This window comes from Garra rufa, chromosome 23, assembly GCF_049309525.1.
Source record: "Garra rufa chromosome 23, GarRuf1.0, whole genome shotgun sequence".
In the NCBI taxonomy this organism is placed as follows: domain Eukaryota; kingdom Metazoa; phylum Chordata; class Actinopteri; order Cypriniformes; family Cyprinidae; genus Garra; species Garra rufa.
In genome coordinates, this window is record NC_133383.1 from 27,320,094 (window position 1) to 27,345,002 (window position 24,909).

Below are 24,909 nucleotides of genomic sequence, written 5' to 3' on the forward strand. Positions count from 1 at the left end.
CCTAAAGGGCATGGGCCCTTAGAATCGTCCTAACTTACCCCCCCTTAGCGGCGCCCCTGGGTTCAACAGATTTAAATTTTTTGGGTGACAAAATACAAAACAAATGGTCCGAGAGAGCAAGTGCACCATGTTCAGAAAAGAACTGTCAACCTCATAAGGTAAAAATGCATTTTATATGAGCTGCTTTATTCTCCATTCATTTATTTATATGAGTTTTTCCATTTTTGAAACAAAAATTTGGGACAGCGTCTAAATATAGTTTGTCTAAAACATCTTCATGGAAAGTGGCATGAAATATTAACCACACAGGGAAAAAGTCCTTTCATTTCGAACAAACATTCTGTCTAGTATAGTACTCATAATAAGCCAAAAAATCTCTTATATGATATATTAGCGATTTTTAATATAATAACATACACATCAACAGTTTTACACTCAGTTGCTGCTGCTTTAGACCAGTGATTTACACAATGCTCCTGTGGTTTGTACCATCCGTGAAACTAGAGCATTTGCAAAAACAGGAAACAGCGGCTGCTGTTAAACAGGTACAAAAACTAGGAGAGGAAACTAAATAAGTGGTTTTTAACATTCAAAAATACATTTCTGGATGTAGTAAACTGCTGTAGCACGACTAACTAAACCCGATCTCAAACAGGCCAGAACACCAGATGTTTTGTTAATGTGCCTCCATTTGCTTGATGGCTTATTTTTAAGTCTCTAATAACAGTCTTGACTGTTTAAATGCTTAATTGCATGCTGCTTGTGGATCCCTGCCATTACAATGACAAGGGGAAAAAATCTGTTATTGTCGAGGCTACAGAAATGTTAAACGGTCTTCGTGTTAAAACAGAGACTGTCTTTGGATGAATAGTGGGAGGCCACAGCTGAGGACAGAGCTGTAATTATAGTATATGATAAGGTCACTCTTCAAGACCAATAATGATCGCAAGTGGCCTGTTTGAGATCCAAGGCTTTGATTTAGAAAAATTACAGCTAATGTTAATGTGGTGTATTTACAGTTAAAAATACGATCATGAGACACAGCAAGCAACGTGAATAAGTCAAAAAATGTACCCAAGACAATACATAACGCAAACAAACAATCAAAAAAAGAAAGAAATTTCAAGGACATCACTTAAATATTTATTTCGAACAGGATCGAAGTGCCCCGTAACCTGCCTTCATAGTAATACTCACAGGAAGTCTTGCCTGTATTCTAACGTCTTGATGATTCTGGTCAGTGCATCATCTTATTTTGGGGCCAAAATACACAATCTGATGTTATCATATTCATTGCTAAACGACGTGTAGGTTGTTCTTCAGAAATGAATGTTTCTTCATGACAACTTCCCCATTTAGCCATCAAACATTGGGTTGAGAAAATTTCCCACAGAGCTGTGATCGCCATCATCCAACAGGCGTCCGTAAGAAGAGCGTCTGCAACACACACAAATCATAAGACCAGTGAAAATTAGCAATAATGATGAAAAATATAGCTGCAAACAGCAATTAGGGGGCCAAGCACTAGGCAAGGGAAGCATCAGAACAAGTGCAGCAATGAGGAACTGAAGCCATTTTAAGGTGATTTTTGTCAAAATGGCTGAAAAAACATAAAAACAACAACTAGTAATGCAATTTAATCGGTTATCACTTTTGACCACAAGGTGGCCCTGTCTCAAAACGTTTTAAATGCTTTCAGGTCATGGTCTAGATGGTACTTACAAAATTTTGTAATGGTACATCAATGCATTCGTAAAATGTAGCATTTACTATCATAATACTGTGTCAATTTCATGTTTTGTTTAATTATAGCGCCACCAAGATGCACAATTTTTTTTATGTGTCCTTAGAGTATGCCCATACATATGTGTGTCAAATTTGGTCAAAATATCTGATTTTGTGTCGGAGTTACAGATGTTTTTATACGTGAGAAGAGAAAAAATTACCGACGATTGACATTTTTTGCCGCTTACTATCAACATTTTGGCAACTGGGCATTTTTATTCAGAAAGTGCTAAAATGCAACATTGCAGAAACCATAAGGTAAAACCTGGCATGTTTGGTATTGTTGGACTTGGCAAGGATTCAGGAGTCAAAAAAGGTGACTCCTGTGAAAATAAGTCAACCACACCCAAAGTTAAAAGCATGCGAATATTTGGATTTTACCACTAAGTAGCGCTGGCCCGAAACTTCTCAGGCTCTTTCAGGGCATTGTGCTGATGACCCATACCGAGTTTTGTAATGATACGTCAATGCGTTCATAAAATGTAGCATTTTACTACGAAATTCAAAATGGCCGATGCCCAAAATGGCTGGCATGTGAAAATTGGGTATCATTTGACTCTGCATGATGCACCGAATCTAAAGTTTTGTGATTTTTGGCCAAACCATTCAGAAGTTATAAGCTAAAATAGAATTTTTTCCACTAGATGGCACTGTGCTGAAACTGTGCAGGTAGCCTCAGGTCATGCTTGTTATAACACACACCAAGTTCGGTCTCAATACGACGGACTATTGTGGAGATATGGCCTCACATCCATTTTTGCATGCTTTTCGTAAAATTAATTTGTGCATTATTCGAGAATAGGGCTGCAACAACGAATCGATAAAATCGATAAAAATCGATTACTAAAAGCGTTGGCAACGAATTTCATAATCGATTCGTTGTGTCGCGCGACGCAGAGACATTTGGTTGTTATTATATATATTTAAAAAAAAATTGAGCGCAGAGCGGAGTGGACACATTCGGTCTCTCTCCCGCACTGATGCCAGCAGAGTCCGGCACCTCATAAGCTGTGTTTCCATCCAAAAATGCGAATTTAACTTATGCGCAAAACTGGAACATTTGAGCATAAAGCACCGTTTCTACATTATATATATATGCTGCCCCGATTTATATCAAACATGTTTGATATTTAACCCTACTTTGGCTAGCGTACTTTCACAGCAGCCAATGCTCGATCGCAAAACAGCTGGTGTACGGGTCGTTGGATAGTGGAGATGGAGAAAACTACTTCTATAGTTTTTGTAACACTGTCTGTCTGTATAATGTTTCGAAAACATACCACAACCGTAAGGAGAAAGAGGAGCTCTGCTGAGGTGAAATCGTCTCAGTTTTGAATAGGGCTGTGACGGTGGCACGTTGTTTTTTTATATATAGCCTACACTTCAGTCAGCTAACAAGCAGCCTAAAAACGCTAAAATAAATCAAAGAAATAATATATTTAATTAAGAAAGTAGCCTAAGAGTATTAAATAGGTTATTAAACAAACATTCCTTGTAAAAATGTCCGACAGCTCATCAATTTTTGGCCGACTGAATTTCCAGTCCGACTGTCTTTTTTTCTCTTTCTCTTCCTCATTACACAGCTGCTGATTTTAATAGCAAAGTGATTACATTTATTTTCGTTCCTTTAGTTTATAAAGTTAATTTAGAGATATATTTGGAACACTTTTTGTTTGTTAAATTCAAGTTTTTGTTTTTTAAAGTTATACCTAGCAAACAGCGGCAGACAGATCAAAAGCCTGCTTAATTCATCGCGATTTAAATTAAAATCCATTGATATAAAAAACTTAAAACATATCACAATATTAGTTTAATCATTCAATCAATATAAATCCAAAGTTTGTGCGGAGAGAAGCGCGCTTTGCAGGACACGGAGACGCCAGTGCAATGTGGAATTTCTTTTTTGCTCATAAAGGTAAGAGTAATTTACCACCCGGGCCGAAACTGTAAAGGGTCTACCTTAGTTTGTGTGCACTAACAGTATCAACAAAATGTGCTCTTAAAGAAAACAAACAGAATACGCTTGATATCTTTGGTTTAAACAGGAGCGCTTCACAATAATTAACCGAAACCCAGGTAATTGCCTCACAAACACAATATCTATAGAAAGCTTTAAATTATTATTTTACTATAAAACGAAATAATTAAAATCGAAAAGAAAACTCTTTCATTAGCTAATCCATAAAGATGCATTAGGCATTAATGAGCAGATGGCAGGATCGTCAATTTCATCTTTGCAACACTGAATCAGAAAATACTAGTTTATTAATAAGTAATTCGAATATTTTCTTAATTTTTGCCTTGACACATTCATGGTAATTACTTTTGCTGGGGCTTTGAGGCCAGTTTTGCGTGCATTTGAATGCGGAACTCTTCCAGCTGGTCGCTGCTGATGGCAGGACACTAAACACCGCCATGGCAGAATGAATGTAGCAGAAAGTTAGTCAAGTTATCCCGTTCCAGCGTGCAAAGTCACATGACTTTTTTAATGCGCACTGAGGAATTTAATTTGAGAGGCTTCTTGATGGGAAATGCAGCATGTACACCACAGCAAGCCGCTGTCTTGACGGATAGTAATTTTAGTTTATTTAGTCTATATATTTGGCAGATGTAAAGCATACATGTGTATGTTTTTTGTGTTAGTCCATTTTTATTTTATTATTATTATTATTATAACAGTTCAAGGAGCAACATGTTCGTGCACTTTCTAAAGATTTTAGTTCTGTTTTTGAATAAAGGGTTGTAAATCCCTTGTTTTTTTTTATCCGATTCATCGATTAATCGAAAAAATAATCAACAGATTAATCGATTATTAAAATAATCGTTAGTTGCAGCCCTATTCGAGAACTGTTTGATTAATCAACACAAATCAACACAGAGACAATGAGAGACGATTATACTTCATATGCTGATATTAATTTAGTCCCCTAATATTTTCCTTGTGCCCTGAATATGGTGGGAAACGTATAAAAAGAAACGTATATTGTGCAAGGTTTGTTTCAGAAAATCGGTTCTTGAAATAAAGCTCTTAATTTTAATTGAAAACTGCAGTGTTATTAGGGGTTAAGAAAGTATTAATTATGATTTCAGGTGTTAAATGTGGGGACTGAAAGACAAGAAATGATGAAACTTCAAAAGGCTATACATTGAATAAATATGAGCGCTGCACGTTTCAAAGTAATTTGTTGCGCTGCTTTGTATACCAGTCTGACAGCGCCTCCTGCTGGAATTGAAACGCGTAGACTTGTAAATGTGAATTTTTTTACAGTCTATGATGTGATGGATCCAGAAGATAATGTTATAAAAATGTAAACGATTAAACAATTTAAACAAAGGCAGTAAAATATATGTATATGTCAAGTAATAAAATACTTGATTGATAATAATTGTTTAAATTAATATAATTGATTTATTCTTTGAAACTTTAATATTAATGTATGCAATTGCAATGCCTTGATTCTAGTAAGATTAGTACACAGTCATAGCCATAAAAGGAATGGTACTAATAATTGGCATAATTCTTTCGGGGTTTCGGTTTTCGGCCTTGGTTTCCTCTTTTTCGGTTTTCGGTTTCGGCCAAGAATTTTCATTTCGGTGCATCCCTACTTGTCAGTGAACTATGAGGGCAAAAAAATAAATATTATATAAATATAATTAAATATAATTTTATTAATAAATAAAATAATCGTTCATTAATCGTAATCGAGTTAAAATGTTCAATTAATCGAGATTTTGATTTTAGGCCAAATCGCCCAGCCCTAGGTGGCGCTAGAGAGTTTGAGTTAGAGACTCCAAATTTGCTATGGTTAATGTTGAGACTGGTTGAGATAAGTGTGCCAAATTTCACAACTTTCCTGCAAGTGGTTCTATGGGCTGCCATAGACTTAAAAGCGGAATAAACGGAAGAAGAAAAAGAAGAATGCCAAAGGATACAGCAGGTGCCATTCCATCTTCGGTGCTTGGCCCCTAATGAACATGTTCTCTGTTATAGCCTAGTATAGGGATAGTTCAGCCAAAAATGAAAAATTAATTACTCACCCTCATGAAGTTTCAAACTCGTAAGACCTTCGTTCATCTTCAGAACACAAATTAAGATATTTTTGATGAAATCCAAGAGCTAAATTCTCACAGCTAAATAACATTTCAGTTGAACCACTGATGTCACATGGACTATTTTAACAATGTCTTTACTAGATTTCTGTGCCTTGAATGCCTCAGTTGTGTTGCTGTCTATGCAGGGTCAGAATTGTCTTGGATTTCATCAGAAATATCTTAATTTGTGTTCTGAAGATGAACAGAAGTCTTAAAGGTTAAGTAATTAATGACAGAAATGTTTATTTATGGATTAACTATCCCTTTAATTGAACATTTAATTTGACATCAACTCAAGACAAAAATTGCAAAATATTTATTTTGTTTAAAGAAAATAGCATCTATTTTAAAATAATATATTTTTAGATTTTATTTAATTACATAATTTTTTATAAGATTTAGGCACATCTAATCTACAGTAATGGTAGAAAGTTGTCCTTCTGAAATTATAATCAGCAAACATTAGATTCACTTTATAAAAATAAATCCAACCATGTTGTATGTTATAAATATTTTACAGTTAGGCATAATGCAAGAAAAAAATATATGTATTTTTTCACACTTATTTCATAACAAACATAACCTTTAAAAATATATTCTAAATAAAAAAGGTAACAGTCCTATATGTAATTTATATAATGGGCCATTCTACAGAATTGCTGCAAACTGCTGTCCCACAAACAAAAAATCACATTTAAAAATGCATAAGTATTCAAATCTTAGATGTTTAGCATGATCCTTTTATTATCTATTGAAACACTCAATAATATTGTATTCCATTGTTGTTTTTGTATTTTAGTATGTTTAAGTACTGTTTTAGTATGTGGGTTAAATTCTGTAGTGTGATGAAATGGTGCTGTCATGACCAAAACATGGGATGTTTTGTCAAAAATAAAGTGTACTGAATTATCAATGAAGATGTTATGATAGTGTTTGGTTCAATGTACACTACATTGCCAAAAGTATTGGGACACCCCTTTCTAATGAACAGGTTTGACTACCGTTGTAATTTCCATCAGTACAAAACCTAAAATTTAAGCATATAATGATATTTTAAGGAATTGTCTGCTTTTAATTTTATAGCAACAGTTTGGACAGGACCCTTTTCTATTCTAACATGACAATGCCTCTGTGTATAAACCAAGATTCAAAAAGAAATGATTGATTCAGTCAGTGTGGAAGAACTTGACTGGTCTGCAGAAAGCAGAGCAATCTCTGTTGCAACAGTTTTGTAAGTGTCTAAAATGACTGTACCCACATGTACAAGTCATTGGTGTTTGGAGAAGAGTTTCTGGCTCAAGGTCTGCATTTAAAGTCACACCAGAGGTGTTCAGTTGGGATTAGGATTTGGCTTTCTGCAGACCAGTCAAGCTCTTCCACACTGACTGAATCAATCATTTCAATTTGAATCTTGCTTTATACACAGAGGCATTGTCATGTTAGAATAGAAAAGGGTCCTGTCCAAACTGTTGCTATAAAATTAGAAACACAATCCACTAGAATATCATTATATGTGACCCTGGACCACAAAACCAGTCTTAAGTCGCTGGGGTAAATTTGTAGCAATAGCCAAAAATACATTGCATGGGTCAAAATTATTGATTTTTCTTTTAGGCCAAAAATCATTCGGAAATCGTAAAGATCATGTTCCGTGAAGATTTTTTGTAAAATTCCTACTATAAATGTAATTTTTGATTAGTAATATGCATTGTTAAGAACTTAATTTGAAGAACTTTAAAAGTGATTTTCTCAGCATTTTGATTTTTTTGATTCCAGATTTTCAAATAGTTGTATCTCGGCCAAATATTGTCCTATCATAACAAACCATACATCAATAGAAAGCTTATTTATTGAGCTTTCATGTGATTTATACATCTCAGTTTAGTAAAATTTAACCTTATGACTGGTTTTGTGGTCCAGGGTCACATATGCTTAAACATTAGGATTTGCACTCACGGAAATTACTAAAGTAGTCAAACCTGTTCATTAGAAGGGGGTGTCCCAATACTTTTGGCAAAATATAATAATATTTTGTATAATTAAACTAATGAATCCCTGAGTTTGAAATCAGTATGATCAACTTTTTGCCTTTAACAAAGAAAAGTTGGATTCCTTATACAACAAATCTCATAAATCACACTTGAAATATTCTTAGAATTGTAACTGTTATTGATTTACCTCTGACAACTTTTTAATAAAATGGAAGAAAAATATATTTACAATACAGATGTAAGCAAAATCTTAACAGGTCAATAGAACCCTTCCAATTTTTCTAATTTTAGTAGTGACAAATTTGGGGAGATATTCCAAAACTTTCTGAAAATACAATATGAGAATTAACTGCACAATTACTAGAAAGTTGGAACTTACAAAATTAGCGGAAAAAGACATTTTTTCTGACTTTGAACCAATTCTGTAGAATAGCCCATACATAATCAGCTTTTCGAGATTTACCATAAGATGTTTGGAAGAAAATTACAGGAAGGAAACTACAAACGATTGCGCTTGATGCTTGACTCACCGTATTTTGAAGTAGTACGCACCAACAAGTAAAATGATCACAATGACGAGGAAGCTAATTACGATGACAGCGACACTTCCTAGAAAGAAATACGGACAAGATTTAGCTTGATGAACCATACATGACACACTCAGAAATTAAAGATGGTTCGGGTATATTACTAGAAAAATGACTTGCTTGTATTCAAGCAAAACAAAAAAATCATATATACACATGTGAGCCTGGACCACAAAACCAGTCTAAATTTGCACAGGTATATTTGTAGCGATAGCCAACAATACATTGTATGGGTTAAAATCACCAAATTTTCTTTGATGCCAAAAACAATTAGGATATTAAGCTGAGACACTGCACTTATCACCTTACTTACCCAGTTGATTGATTACATTGATAATGGCAAACATTTTTGTATTACAAGTTTTTTAATTTGTTAGGTTTAAATATGCAAATGAGGAATTGTTAAATTAAATATGCACTAATTTGCATACATTCCTAGTACACAAATCTAATTATTACACGGCTCTTTGGAATGCTTGATTCTGATTGGTCAGTTGAGACATTTGCAGGTTCGTTCTTTTCAAATAATCACCGCTCCAAAGTAATAACGCATAGCCGGTACTACTTGTATGTTTAAAATCCCTCCGTGCCAACAAAGATTACCGTTTGGCGCCATCTTGTGACAAACACTGGAAAACCACAATTAACAATGGAAAATTTCAACATTAATCTATTTAAATTGTCTTACTAACGTACATAGTTTGAATGTTAGTCACGTGGTACTATATCGCTCCGCGGAAGGATAAAAATGTTAATTTAAAACAAATATGCCAATAAAAGGTTTCAAATTCATATTCATGTCCAGTTTTCTTCCTTATGTGGCAAGTAGCCGTGTAATAAGCGGGATAATGTACAGGCAGCCTGTAGTTATCGCGAAATAAGCCCCTTCAGTGTGATACAAGACCCTCCGCTTCGCGTCAGGTCCAGATCACACTGTCGGGGCTTATTTCTGCGATAACTGAAAGCAGTTTCAAATTTCTTGTTTATATATTTTTTGACATATTAGAGTCAAATGTTTTTACAGAGGGAATTATCTCATTTTGTCACTCCATAGTTCAGAAAAAAATTAGAACAGACAGAAAACAATATATGTATGTATTTTTTCAAGCTAATTAGGCTATATGTGAACTAATCCCTCTGTAAAAACCTTCAGGATATAGACAGGAATAAAAATGCAAAGTTTGGTGTGTGTAAGTGCTACTGAAGTGGAGATTTATGGCTCAGAAAACTGCCTTTAAAAATATTGTATTGTATTGTAATTGAAATCTACTGACACAAATAGATAAAGTGCTATAAAAGAAACACTTAAAAAGGTCTTTTGGGTGTTTTCTTTCCACTAGTCTGAAAAAACACTTTATGAAAAACCAAAAAGCCCAAAATCTCAAACTTGACAGGTGCATGAAAAAACAGCAGTGTCTCCCCTTAAGTAAAGATCATGTTCTACTGAGATATTTCATAAGTTTCCTATCGTAAAAACTTAGTAATATATGATATGATTAGTAATATGCATTGCTGAGAACTTTAAAGGCAATTTCTTAATATTTAGATTTTTTTGCACCCTCAGATTTCAGATTGTCAAATAGTTATATCTCTGCCAAATGTCGTCCTACATCAATGGAAAGCTAATTCAATGTCAAAAAATGACTCTTATGACTGGTTATAAAAGTATAAAAGCCTTTCTGCTCACATAGAGTGGTCAAAAAATGTATAAGAAATTATTGCATTAATAAAATATCAATTTCACAAAAAGACATTTGTCGGGTTTGAAACAATAAAACATCTGATATAGTATTCAAAGTGAAGACAAAATTTGTTTTAATGTTTGTTATAGTTCACAGCTGTGGTTTCTCTACTGGGACACGTGTGTGAAAATCACTGCAACACTAGTTAACTAAACTTCACTGAGCAAAAATGACTTCTGAGAAAACCTCTAGCATTTATTTGCACTTATTATTCAGTGCTAAGACATTCAAGACAGTTTTAAGTGTGGCTGAGATGTCACTATCATTTTCAGCCACTGCTTTTCCAGTAGGTTCTCACTTACACTCCAGTACATTCCAGAATGAGCTGTCATTAAACATAAGCCATCAACGCAGTACAAAGTGCAAGCGTCACCTATTTTTAAGTGCTTATTAAAAAGGGTGAGGAACATTTTAACCTTTATTGGAAAAGGCTAGAGAACTGTTAATGGTTCAATCTGTATTACATATTAACTTCGGACTCTCTGAAAGTGTTTGGGCATCAGTGGTTTGGATGCGTACACAATAACAAACCCCATTGTGGAAAACACTAACCTGTGACCCAGCTCAGTCCAATCGATATCTAAGAACTTTGCATTCGACAATATAGTTTTATAACCATGACTGGGTAAATTACTGATTTAATTGCATCCGTTTCTGATTCCAGATTACATGACAAAAATTATAGTCAGTAACATAATGTAATCAGATTACTTCTGGATTACTTTTGACTTAACTTGTTTATCACATTGATTTGAATAGGATTATCTTGTACCATAACCAGTGTTGGGGGTAACGCATTACAAGTAACGCAAGTTACGTAATAATTTTTCCAAGTAACGCATTACTTTTTAATTGACAAGAAAATATCGGAGTTACTTTCCCCCCCATTTACTGATTAAAAGCTCTCCTGTCCCCATTTTGAGAGAAATTGTGAATAAGATGTTACTTTAGTTCTAGCACAGTATTCCTCAAAATGAATAAAAACAGTGAAATTCAACGCAAACCTGCAATAATTAAATTTGTTAAATAACACAAATATCCTTTATGTATTTAATCACCATTTTATTAACCGATGTCTTTGCTGCCGATCTTTGATGATCCAATTCATCCATACTATAAGCAAAAATAACATTTGTTTTCCTTTTTTTATTGCTGAAGAGTTAACATTTTTTCTTCTGCGGTCTACTGCACAAACGTGAATTTACTTTTCTCTAAACCTGAGGCTTTTGGTGTGAAGAGGCTTTTACATTTGCCAAAAAAATAACTTTTTATATTGAAAACAAACAAGCAAGCCCTGCCCAGATTTAAAAAGTAACGCAAAAGTAACGTAACCCATTACTTTCCACAAAAAGTAACTAAGTAACGCAATATGTAATGATGACCATAATGATGTAAAAGATTGCAAAGAGTACGAAAATATGTTCCAAAGTGCATTAAACATTATTTTACAGCAAGGTTTCCCATACTAGGGTTTGTAAAGGAACTGCACGGGGTTTGTGAGTTTAATAAAAAGCTAACAATTCATTAAATCATAAAAAAAACAAAAGTCCCTTCCAATGGCATTTCTTCAGACTTTGTTTTAAAATAACTGTTAAAATAAATCACTTTAAAAAAAGAAAGAATAAATATTTTTATTTACCTGCATGCCATGTGACCATTAATCAACATCAAAGAAACCGTGAACATGTTAAAGTGATAATTAATTATTAACATATTTGTTTTAAAATCTCAGGGGTACCTAAAGTAAAGTATATACTTAAAGCATGTTTGGTGACTAAGGTTTAGATGACAAAAAGTTTTGGAATGTCTGAATTTCATGTAAATAAGAAATAATGTGAATATATGCATTTTAATGAGTTTGAAAGACTTCCAAAGACATAATAATACATGGTTAAAAAAAAAAACACACAGAATGATAATTCAAATAAAATGTGTTCATTAGTAGTTGATGCAATGTTGAAATCATTCTTAAACCTGAAACCACAAAACTGAATGTATATAATCGGTAGACTACTTTAGAAAATAACATTTTAAAAATAAAAAAAGAGAAATTACGGAATAATTCATTGGTATTGTGTGAATAATATGTAATCATGTCATCAATAAAAAAGTAACTGTGCACTCTTAAAAATAAAGGTGCTTTAAAAGGTCCTTCACAGCGATGCCATAGAAGAACCATTTTTGGTTCCACAAAGGTTTTTAAAGAACCATCTCTTTCTTACCTTTTTATAATCTGAAGAACCTTCTTTTGCACAAAGAACCTTTCATGAAACAGAAAAGTTCTTCAGATGTTAAAGGTTCTTTATGGAAACATTTAGACAAAAGGGTTCTTCTATGGCATCCTGAAGCACCTTTAGGAGTGATTGTGTGATTATGAATATTTTAAACTTACTCTAATTAGAAGTACTTAATTTTTGAAAAATCGATTACGTAATCCAGATTTCATGTAATCACCCTGATAGCACATGTACATCTAGGAGACGTCTATTTGGCGTCTGCATTATCATCTGGAAGACGTAGTTTGCCCATCTGCAATCTATTGGACGTTTCCTATCAGATGTCAAATAGATGTCTATAAGATGTCTTTAAGATGTTCATGAATTAGACTGTATGTAAAACTGACATCTTACACACGTCTGTCAGACGTTTGTACACAGCAGTTGCTTTCCAGATCAAGAGATCTTTAACAGACATACTGTACTAGGGCTGCACAATTAATCGAATTTCTAATCGCGATCACGATTACGGATGCCACGAATACGTAATTGTCCAAAGCCGCGATTACAAAAAAAAGGTTCATTATTCTGCGTGCTTTATGGAGTAGTTCACTTTCAGAACAAAAAAATTGACAGATAATGTACTCATGCCCTTTCTATTTTCAGTCATGAAGAAATTATGTTTTTTTAAGGGGAAAACATTTCAGGATTTCTCTCCATGTAATGGACTTCTATGGTCCAAAATGCAGTTTAAATGGAGCTTCAAAGGGCTCTAAATGATCCCAGGCAAGGAAGAAGGGTCTTATCTAGCAAAATGATGGATTACTTTCTAAAAGCATTTACAATTTATATACTTTCTACACAGAGTACACACAGAGCTAGACAATTTGAGCATTTGAGGTTAAAAAGTATATAAATTGTATTTTTTTTTTTTTTATAACTGATTGTTTTGCTAGATAAAACCCTTCTTTCCTCGGCTGGGATCGTTTAGAGCCATTTGAAGCTGCATTTTGGAAGTTCAATCTCGAGGGCACCATAGAAGTTCATTATATGGAGAGAAATCCTCAAAAAATATAATTTCCTTACGACTGAAGAAAGACAGACATGAACATCTTGGATGACAAGGGGGTGAGTACATTATCTGTCAATTATTGTTCTGAAAGTGAACTCCTTTAAAAGGCGTTTGAAGCATGTCACATTGTGAAAGGTGAATCCATATTGTTATCGTGGGCACATCAAAATACCTAGAAAAATTACTTCTAGCAAATTATTCAGAATTTTAAATGCATTTTAAGGCAACTTTCCCATGAACTGGTCACAATGCACAACACCGCTGTACACTTTTAAAAATAAAGGTGCTTTAAGGTTCTTCACAGCGATGCAATGGAAGAACCATTTTTGGTTTCACAGAGAACCATTCATTCAAAGGTTCTTTAAAGAACCATCCCTTTCTTGCCTTTTTATAATTTGAAGAACATTCTTTCCCCACAAAGAACCTTTTGTGAAACAGAAAGGTTCTTCAGATGTTAAAGGTTCTTTGTGGAACCATTTGAAAAGTGTAACTGTGTTATTTAATGAGCAAACAAGAACTAAGAGTTGTATTTTTTAACAAAGAATAAATAATAATTAATAACTTATAATTATGATAATTAATAACGTATGTAGCCAATGTAGCTATTCCTCATTGTGAATATTAATGCATTAATTATGAGATCTTACTGTAAAGTGAGACCTACTGGTCTTTATAATTCTTTTGCACTTTAATCTTACTTAAACTTTGCTTTATTGTATTTAAATGTTATTTTTGTTCCATGAAAACATGACTTTTTTGCTAATAAATTTCAATATTGCGATAATACCATTAAACATGAAAATTGATACCGGCATATCCCTATGCATATTGCATATTTTAACTTTTTTTATTTAACCCTTGTGCGTAAAAAAAAATAAAAGTTACACATAGGACAAAAATGTCCATGTCCAAAAACTGTCATAAAAATATGATTTTTAATATATTTTTTTCCACTTTCACTGATGTCGATTTTTTTTAACCAGCATCTGTTCTATCCATAGATACCAAACATTCATAAATTTTCAGAAATATAACCCTTTAAATGCGGGTTTGTTTGCATAATGCCACAGGTGTTTTTTTTTTTTTAATGAAAAATAGTAGTAGTTTCTATACACTAAATGCTAAGCAGAATTTTTTTTCTTTGCTTATTAGATTCTTGGGTGCGTAAAGAACAACAACATTAATTTTGAGGCATTTATATTTTAATTTAGTGTTAGATTATTTTTTAAATGTTTATGCCAAATTTGAAAAAATGGCACAAAAATGTGAAAATGTAAAATTTTAAGTCTTGCCGATATAATGAATGCCTATTATCAAATATTGCATCATTGTATAGTCAAATGGCCCTGGGTTAAAAAATTGCAGTTTTAATGGGTTTCAATGTGGACATTTTTGTCCTCAAAGGAACACTCCACTTTTTTTTTGGAAATAGGCTCATTCTCCAACTCCCCCCGAGTTAATAAGTTGAGTTTTACTGTTTTGAAATCCATTCAGTCGTTCTCCTGTTCTGGCGATATCACTTTTAGCATAGCTTAGCATAGATCATTGAATCCTATGAGACCAATAGCATCGTGTTCAAAAATGACAGTTTCGATATTTGTTCTATTTAAAACTTGGCTCTTCTGTAGTTATATCGTGTACTAAGACTGGTGTAAAATGTAAAGCTGCGATTTTCTAGGCCGATAAGATTAGGAACTACACTCCCATTCTGGTGTAATAGTCAAGGAAGTTTGCTGCTGTAATATGGCCGAAGCAGGCGCAGTAATATCATGCAGCACATCGCAGCACAACGTAACCCACTGCATTTTAAAGTATTTTTTGTACGGAGGGTAAAATTTAAAATTGAATTTTTGAAGGAAATGATGGTGAAATATTAAAATTTAAATAAAAATAAACACCTGAGCCAAAATTTATGCAGTTGGCATTAACAAAAAACAAAACTGAAATGGACAAAAATGTCCATAAGGTCGCACAAGGGTTAAAGAAACCAAACCAACGTATCGTTGAAATTTGTGACAACGAGAAAAGCAATAGAAGTTTTTCAGGAAGAGTGTTTGTTAGTTCTTTTTCATTCGTATATAAAATCATGGCATGCAGTTGCTTCAAACAATGGTAGAAAGCTATTTAAATCATCGATCAATGTAAATTGTGATAATCGTAATTAATAATCGCAATTACAATTTCAATTATGATTTTTCTCATAATCGTGCAGCCCTAAGACATACGTGTGCTATCCGGGTGTTTTATGATGAATTTCATGCTAACATATCTCTTCTAGGAAGGCTTCAGAAAATATTGTGGCTAACCTCAATAATTAGGTTAAACAAAGTGGACTAACCCTATTTATGAAACCATATAGATAAGTCTCATAAGGAAACAAAACACATACACCTTGACCTACTTAAAATCAGGAACAGAAGGTCATGCAACATTCAAAACATTATGCAAGATCACATCAAACACACTGTATTCAAATATTAAAATTCTTTGTAATAAAATAAAATATGTACACTTTTACCTGAGCTCAGGGCTTCTGGATCCTTCTTTTCTTCCTCCACAGAATTTGTGTGCTTTGATTCAGTTGTTACCATATTCTTGGTTGTTTTTGTTGCTGTCTTTGTTGTTGTAGGTGTTAACACTTTAGAAGTAGAGGGAACCGTTGTAGTCGTTGTAATTACCGTTGTAGGTGTGCTTCTGGCAGTAGTAACCGGTTTTGTGTCTCCCTCCGTTGTTTTCTCTGAGGTAGGACTTTCTGAAGAGGATGTTGTATGAGTTTCAGTCACCAAACTCGCTGTGATTGTGGTCGATGCATCGGTTGCATTGGTTGTGTTGGTGAGCTCAGTCGTTGCTGGAGAGGTAGCTTTATCGACAGTGGTTGCATTTAATGTTGCATTTATTGTTGTCTGAGCTGGTGTGGTTGCATTTAATGTCGCATTTATTGTTGTCTGAACTGGTGTGGTTGTATTTAATGTTGCATTTAATGTTGTCTGAGCTGGTGTGGTTGCATTTAATGTTGTTTGAGCTGGTGTGGAGCGCTTTGTAGTGCCCAAACTCACACTTTGTGGGGACTCAGTTGTTGTTGCATCTGTACTGTGGCTCGTAGTTGAGTCAGTCGTTGATTGTGTCTCAGTGGTTTCTGCTGATGTCGATTCTTGTGAGGTAAATGCAGTTGCAGTTGCAACTGTAGTTGATGTTGGTTCAGTGCTCTGTGTGCTGCCTCCATATATCATCCAACCTGTCACAACACCACACACACAAAACAACCAAAAAAGCCAAGCTTACATTAATCTGCATGTCAACAAAAAACACTACCTGCTTTATAAAACTGAAAGTAGTTCTTAAACAGGAAACGCTTTTGTAAAGTACCTCAGTTCATTTCTTTTTAACCTTTGTAATACCACTATTACACATTATGAAAACTAAACTAACACGTATTTAATCAGTGTCACCAAAGCGCATGTTAGTATCACGTGTTTTGAATGAATTACTAGTGTAGCCTATTTAATAGGCACATTTAGACATTTCACGTTGAAATGTCGTTTAAGCTAACTACAACACCAGAGGTGCTGTAATTAAAATTTAAAGGAGTATAAAATAATTAATTAATTAATAGCATACGTATGTTCATAACTTACATAGCTTTAAATAATAAGTAGCTGTAACAGAAAACACAAAATGAATAGCTACTAAAAATGTGTCCAAAAGCAATTTTAGTCATACCTGCTAGTATCACCAACGTTGAAAAGTGCATCTTCATTTTCCTTCCTCTTTGACGTCTAACGCCGCGACTGTTTAACAGTTTCTCTATCGCACTGTAACACATGTGAGTGACAAGAAGGAAATTCACACGCACAGGTCGTGAGCGCGCAAGCGTGCACGCCTCCAGTCCAAACTGTGACCTCCTGTAATGAACAAATAAACAAACGGGGGCTTTCTAGACCGTGGTGTTATTAAAATACACAAATGCTGGTTTAGGCACTAAATACTGTCTGAAGAGATTATCGATGTATAATATGTAAACGTCAGAAACTATAAAAGTGTGAAGAGTACTATGACTAAAGCTCACCACTAGGTGGAAGCAAATCTAAGGCTATGCTAAAAGTTTATTGTGTATTTTTAAAAATGTACAAAAAGAATGCATGGTTAGAGTGAATTGTCATAGTTCTTGAAAGGAATTGTGGCTTGTTTCATCAAACTGTTATAAGAACGTTAAAGGTGCAGAATATTAAAATCAAGTGTTCATACACCTTGCAGAATCCGCTAAATGTTTATTATTTTAGCAAAATAAGAGGGATCATACAAAATGCATGGTATTTTTTTTATTTAGTATCGACCTTTTTTGCGTTGTTGTTTAGTGATAGTTGTTTATAAGCCCCTTGTTTGTCCCGAACAGTTAAACTGTCCTCTCTCTTTCAGAAAAGTCACTCAGGTTCCACAAATTCTTTGGTTTTTCAGCATTTTTGTGTATTTGAACCCTTTCCAACAATGACTGTATAATTTTGAGATCCATCTTTTCACACTGAGGACAACTCATATGGGGACTCATATGCAACTATTACAGAAGCTTCAAACGCTCACTGATGCTTTAGAAGGAAAAAGATGCGTTAAGAGCAGGGGGTGAAAACTTTTGAACAGAATGAAGATGTGTACATTTTTCTTATTTTGCCCTAAATATCATATCTTTGTAATTTAGTACTGCCCTTTGGAAGCTTCAGAAGATACTTACATGTTTCCCAGAGGACAAAATTTACTCTGATCTTCAAATTCCAAAAGTTTTCAAGTTTTCAGTTTTTTTTTTTTCTTTCTGGAGCATCAGTGAGTGTTTGAACCTTCTGTAATAGTTGCATATGAGTCCCTCAGTTGTCCTCAGTGTGAAAAGATGGATCTCAAAAGCATTCAGTCATTGTTGGAGAGGGTTCAAATGCACAAAAAAAAATAAATTGTGGGACCTGAAGGCTTTTTCTGAAAAACAGCAGGCAGTTCAGGACAAACAAGGGGCTCAACTATCACTAAACAAAACAAAACAAAAAAACAGCTGTGGATCATTCAGGTAACAACACAATATTAAGAATCAAGTGTATGTAAACTTTTGAACAGGGTCATTTTTATAAATTCAACTATTATTATTCTCTTGTGGACTGTGTAAACGTCTGTTATGTGAAATATCTTATTCAGGTCAGTACTAAATCAAAAATAACATGCATTTGGGTAAAATAATTAACATTTTGCGGATTCTGCAAGATGAATGTAAACCTCTGTTTGCAACTGTATATGAACATTGTGATAATATTTCTCTATTGCTATATAACAGCACTAGATGTTGAAAGACTTTTGGTCTTGATGTATCATCATTGAGACTATATAGTCAGGTTTTTCGCCATTCCAAACCACATTCCATGATGATCTGTTAAATTTTGTGTAGAGAGTCATATAGGTGGAGCTCAGTAGGAACAAAGGCCAAGCTGACTTTGTTTTGCAACTCACAAATGCATTATGCCAATATCTATGAACATCTAATTGTACAACCAGAACAAGTCGGTCAGAAAGCAGGAAGAAAACACCAGCGTGATGTGGTTTGCTAGTTTAAGATGACAAATAGGTTTCCTCTGCTCTGGGTGGTCTTCCGCTTAATCAGTTTAACACTGGCTGGGTAACCAGATAAACTATCTTTAACAAGCCACAAACAAAACCAATGGGTTTAAACTGGTATTTTGGGCTGGGAAAGAAATATATCACATGCATTTGTTCTGTCAGGAGGTTAGCAGTTTAGAGTGGTGCAATAGGAAGGAAAAATAGAACAGAGTCTAAACAGAAAGCATTGTAGCTTCATTCATGATTTAGAGGTGTGTTCAGGGAACGGCTGTTGTGTCAGAGTGACTGTTAACTGTATGTGCTGGATGTCATTTCAAATATGCTTTCATGGTTTCGAGTGAGCATTTCCATCCGCATTTCTATCTCCAAAATGATGCAACAATCAATAGAGAAAATGGTGATGTGTCAAACCTGTGACGTGTTCACAAAGCAGCACTTTTAATGCCTTTTAAGCAACAAGAGATTGCAACAAGACTGCAATATTAGTATCACTGAGGTACTATAATTTGTATTTACTTATTCGATTTTAGTTGTTAAGTTGTGTGTTTGAAGTTTAATTAATCTGATGATTTATTTAAAAACAGTTTTACAGAGAAATTGCTGTACATTTTACAAATAATTACAAAGCAGGTAACACACTGAATTAAAAACACATTGAAGAAGAAAAAATGAAATTAATTTATGAAATAAAATTATAAAATAAAATTATATTATGAAAGCATTTTCTCCAATAATATATTGATTTTTTTTTTATCTAAAAAGTAAAATGTTGAAATGTTGCCCTAACAACTACCTAAAATAATAATAATCATAAAAATTCTATTTTATTTATTTTATGGGTTAAAAAAAAAAGTCAAGACAGAAAACAAGACCAGCACTGATTGACAATTAATTACGTATTTAGATGACAGAAATTCAGAAAGATTAAAAGAATATATATATATATATATATATATATATATATATATATACACACACACACACACACACACACACACACACACACACACACACACACAAACACACACACACACACACACACACACACACACACACACACACACACACATATATATATACATATATATGTACAATAAGTATAGTTGTATAATAGTTTCCTATAATAAAATAAAGCTCATATCTTCAAACTTTTCTTTTTTCATTTTTTTTTTATTTTATTTTAGCACAATAAACATTACTTTATTTTATTTTATTCTATTTATTTTCATTTAATTTCATTTAAAACATTTTTAATGGGTTTTAATACATTTTGTATGCTATTTATAATAAATATTAATTTGTGTTTTTTTACATTTGTTTTTTACTTTTTATTTTTCAAACGTTTTTTTTTAACAAAGTTAAAATGAGAATTGTTGTCTTAACAACTAGCTCAAATAAAATGTATTTCTTTCTATTTTATTTTATTTTATTTCATTTCATTTTCACTTTTTTATTTTTTATTATTGGTTTTAATACATTTTTATGATATTAATAGTGAAATATTAATTTGTGGGGGGTTTTAACATTTATTTTTGATTTAAAAAAAAATGACATTACATCAGCTTTAAAAAAAAGTTAAAATGAGAAATGCTGCCCTAACAAGCTAAAATAAAACTTTAATAAAATAAAAGTTTTATATATAGATATATATATTTTTTTCATTTCACTGTAACATTTTTTTATTTTGTTAATGGGTTTTAATAAATTCATTATAATCAAAAAACAAGTCACGACAGAAAACAAGACAAGCACTGATTCACAATGGTAAAGTATTTCGATGACAAACTCAGAAAGATTAAAATATCTTAAAAATATCTTCATACATGTAAATATAGATATACAAATTAAATGTATATAATTTTTTAGAACATTTTGTACAACATTTATAGTTAAATATTGTACAGTAAGTGTAGTTGTACAATAGTTTCCTATAATAAATTATAATTCATATATATTTAAATATATTATAAAATTATTATTTATTAAATTTCTTTCTTTTTTATTGTAGCAAAATAAATATTATTAGGAAATAAATTGTTAGGGGAAAAAACATAAAACATTACCCTATGAAAATAAGTTTATTTCTTTCTTCTTTATTTTCTATTCTATTTTATGTCATTTTAACATTAATTAATTAATTTTTTTATGGGTTTTAATGAATAAGTATTTAGATGACAGAAATTTAGAAAGATTAAAATATTTGAAATGTGTGTGTGTGTGTGTGTGTGTGTGTGTGTATACACATATTTTAGAGCATTTTGTATGATATTTATATCTAAATACTGTACAACTGTTCAATAAGAATATTTGTACAATAATTTCCTATAATAAAATAAGGTTTATATTTATATCCAATTATTATTAATATTATTAATTATTGTACAATAAAAATAATTTATATACATACACGCAATAAAATAATTTATATAGGCAACATACACGCATATATATATATATATATATATATATATATATATATATATATATAATTTATTAAATTAATTTAATTTAAATTAATTTTCTAAAAATATATATATACATACACGCATATATATATATGCGTGTATGTATATTATTTATTTTAGAAAATTAATTTAAATTAATTTATAGTTAAATATTGCACAATAAGTATAGTTGACACTTATCAATATGAGCTCATATTTATTTAAGTCTTTTTTATTTTTATTTCTTGCTTTTTTTTATTTTAGCATAATAAATATTATTAGGAAATAAATTGTTAGGGGAAAAAACATAAAACATTACCATATGAAAATTAGTTTATTTCTTATTTCTGCTTAATTTTAAATTATATTTTATGTAATTTTAACATGAATTTTTCTATGGGTTTTAATAAATTAGTATTTAGATGACAGAAATTCAGAAAGATTAAAATATTTAAAATGTATGAAAAAATGTATATATATATATATATATATATATATATATATATATATATATATACAACATATAAATATACATTTTTTCTAAAATAATATATATTTAATTAAATATTGTACAATTGTAACAAATATATTCAATTATTTTTTTCTTTAATTTTTTTCATTTTACCATAATAAATATTATGCCACTTTTAAAAACGGTTAGAGAAAAACATAAAACATTAGAATACGAAAACAAGTCTATTTCTTTCTATTTTATTTTAAGAATTTATTTACTTTTTATCTATTTATTGTTTCAAGTAAAGACGCTGGTTGACAATGGTAAAGTATTTAGATGACATGAATTCAGAAAGATTATCTATCTATATATATATATATATATATATATATATATATAGACTATTAATTATTTGTTAAAGATTGTACAATGAGTATAGTTGCCTATAATTAAAAAAAACACCACCACATTACCATACGAACCGATCTCAATGATCTATTAACTATAACTTTATAACTTTATTATTAACGAATGACTTCGCGATGATCACCATCAGCACCAGAGTCTCTCCTCGATGTTTCGCGTCGCGCGTGATGTCACACCCAGTGGGCGGGGCTCCACAGGTGCGCCTAGAACAGGTCGTCGAAACTTGGAGAGGTTTTGATGTTGACAAGCGCAGCCAGTCACGTGACATTCAACAATAGCCGGAGTTCATGAGATCCTCCCACGACAAGTTTCTGCTGCCCGGCTACTTTTCAAACAAACGGAAACAAATCCATCCATCCAGCAAGACTTTCTCTAATAATCTCCCAAATCCATCATCGTCATGCGAACTCCTGGGATTTTCATTTTCGGGATGGTGCTCGCTCCGTGCGGGTGGATCCTGGAGCTGACCAGCACTGTGGCACCCGCCTGGCGGACGGTCAACAACATCCCCGGAGAACCCAGCGACTTGGTTCTCCAACAAGGATTATGGGACATCTGCAAAACTTTCACATCGTCCCGGGATATTCTGTGCAACCAACAGGACACACAATACTTCAGCGCTCAGATCATCCAGATCGCCAGAGGTTTGATGTTATCGTCGCTGATTCTCAATCTCATTGCCATCGGCGTGGCATCAGCTGGAGTCCGATGCTGGACTGATACTCCGAACTGGACGATCGCAGGGGTCGGAGGTGTCCTCATATTCATCTCAGGGGTCCTCACTATCATCCCAGTGGCTTGGTACACTCACATCATGACCTCCATCTTCTCCGCATCCACCGATGTTCGTGTGGGATACTGCCTGGTGCTGGGCTTCATCGGTGGCATCATGGAGGTTCTCGGAGGACTGGTGATGTCCATCGGCTTGTGTCACAGTTGTGGCGGTCGGAAGCGCGATGAAAGGCCGAGGACATTCGCGGTAAAGCCCGCACGCAATCCATCTCCACCGCGCAGAGCGCCCACGGTCTCCAGCGTCAGCAGCGTCAGTAGCGTCCCGTATTACTCCAAACAAAGTGAGATGGACTTCACAAGAGCCAAAAGACAACAGGAGGACAGACCAGCGAATAGTACTGCGTATAAAGCACGACCTTACGACACAGATTTGTGAAAGAACAAACTTTATATCTGTGAACAAACTGGACGGAACAATCCTCACTATGGTAGCTATATGAGTTTACCGATCAGATGAAATCAGTTTCTTTTTAAAAAAAAAAATCACATTTCGTCTAGTGACTTTTCTTAAATATTAGATTAGATAAATAATTTACTGTTGATTATTGTGCAGAAATATTTATTTTGTACATGGTAGGCTACTTTTTGATTTGTTTACTTTTATTACCTCAGAAAAAATTAGCTTAGGCTAGGCTATTCAAGTCATAAATTGCCTAAAACTGGATTTTTCTGAAGCAATACGTTTTTTTTTCTTTTCTTAAGAAATATTAACATATTGAAATTTGTAACCCTGGACCACAAAACCAGTCTTAAGTAGCATGGCCCTTATGAAAATTATCCATGGTTTTATTATAGTAAAAGCGTAGTAACCATGTTTTTTGGAATGTTGATTAGCCTACCATTTGCATAGCCATAGTTTTACTTGAAATACCATGGTTAAACTATGGTTAGTGTAGCAAGACCATGGCTAATCTGTGGTTACCATGATTTAACTAATGTTTTTTTTTTGTTTTATTTGTAGTAAAACCATGGTTCATTTTCGTGTGGGTGAAAATTATTATTTTTATATTTCAAAAATCATTAAGATATTAAGATTATGTTCCATTAAGATATTTTGTAAATTTCCTACTGCAAATATATCCGCATTTAATTTCTGATTAGTATGAATTACTGAGAACTTTATTTGAACAACTTTGAAGGTGATTTTCTCAATATTTTGATTGTTTTGCACCCTCAGATCGCAGAATTCCAAATGTTGTCATATCCCAAAAAAAAAACATCAATGGAAAGCTTATTTATTAAACTTCCAAATGATATTTAAATCTGTTATTTGTAGTAAAACCATGGTTAATTTTCATTAGGAGGTCATTAGGTGAAAATTAAAATAATAATAATAATAATTTATGCCAAAAATCATTAAGACATTAAAATGATGTCCCATAAAGATATTTCGTAATTTTTTTTTACTGTAAATATATCCAAATTAAATTTTTGATTAGTTATATGAATTACTAAGAACTTAATTTGAACAACTTTGAAGGTGATTTTCTCAATATTTTGATTGTTTTGCACCCTCAGATCGCAGAATTCCAAATGTTGTCATATCCCAAAAAAACATACACCAATGGAAAGCTTATTTATTAAACTTCCAAATGATATATAAATCTGTTATTTGTAGTAAAACCATGGTTAATTTTCATAAGGAGGTCATTAGGTGAAAATAAAAATAAAAATAACAATTTATGCCAAAAATCATTAAGACATTAAAATGATGTC

At 32.8% G+C, this 24,909-nt stretch overlaps 2 protein-coding genes across 2 annotated transcripts; one reads left to right on the top strand and one right to left on the bottom strand.

The window, feature by feature from the left end:
• Window positions 1-174: 174 nt before the first annotated feature.
• On the bottom strand, window positions 175-17,300 carry parm1 (prostate androgen-regulated mucin-like protein 1). The gene is made up of 4 exons (XM_073829810.1): window positions 17,206-17,300; window positions 16,004-16,720; window positions 8,399-8,477; window positions 175-1,437 (listed from the first exon to the last, which is right to left on the bottom strand). Exons 1-4 carry the CDS (start codon window positions 17,240-17,242, stop codon window positions 1,356-1,358), a joined length of 915 nt encoding a protein of 304 aa, XP_073685911.1. The 5' UTR covers window positions 17,243-17,300; the 3' UTR covers window positions 175-1,355.
• A 5,401-nt stretch (window positions 17,301-22,701) lies between these two features.
• Window positions 22,702-24,535, top strand: cldn23.2 (claudin 23.2). Its single transcript, XM_073829811.1, has one exon. The coding sequence runs from the start codon at window positions 22,802-22,804 to the stop codon at window positions 23,567-23,569; it is 768 nt and encodes a 255-aa protein (XP_073685912.1). The 5' UTR covers window positions 22,702-22,801; the 3' UTR covers window positions 23,570-24,535.
• The last annotated feature ends 374 nt before the right edge of the window (window positions 24,536-24,909 follow it).

Coding starts and splice junctions, on each gene's coding strand:
- parm1 (XM_073829810.1), bottom strand. CDS start 17,242: ATGAAGATGCACTTTTCAACGTTGGTGATACTAGCAG. Junction 16,721..17,205: donor AACGTTGGTGATACTAGCAG/GTATGACTAAAA, acceptor GTGTTGTGACAG/GTTGGATGATATATGGAGGC. Junction 8,478..16,003: donor TCCAGAAGCCCTGAGCTCAG/GTAAAAGTGTAC, acceptor ATTTCTTTCTAG/GAAGTGTCGCTGTCATCGTA.
- cldn23.2 (XM_073829811.1), top strand. CDS start 22,802: ATGCGAACTCCTGGGATTTTCATTTTCGGGATGGTGCTCGCTCCGTGC.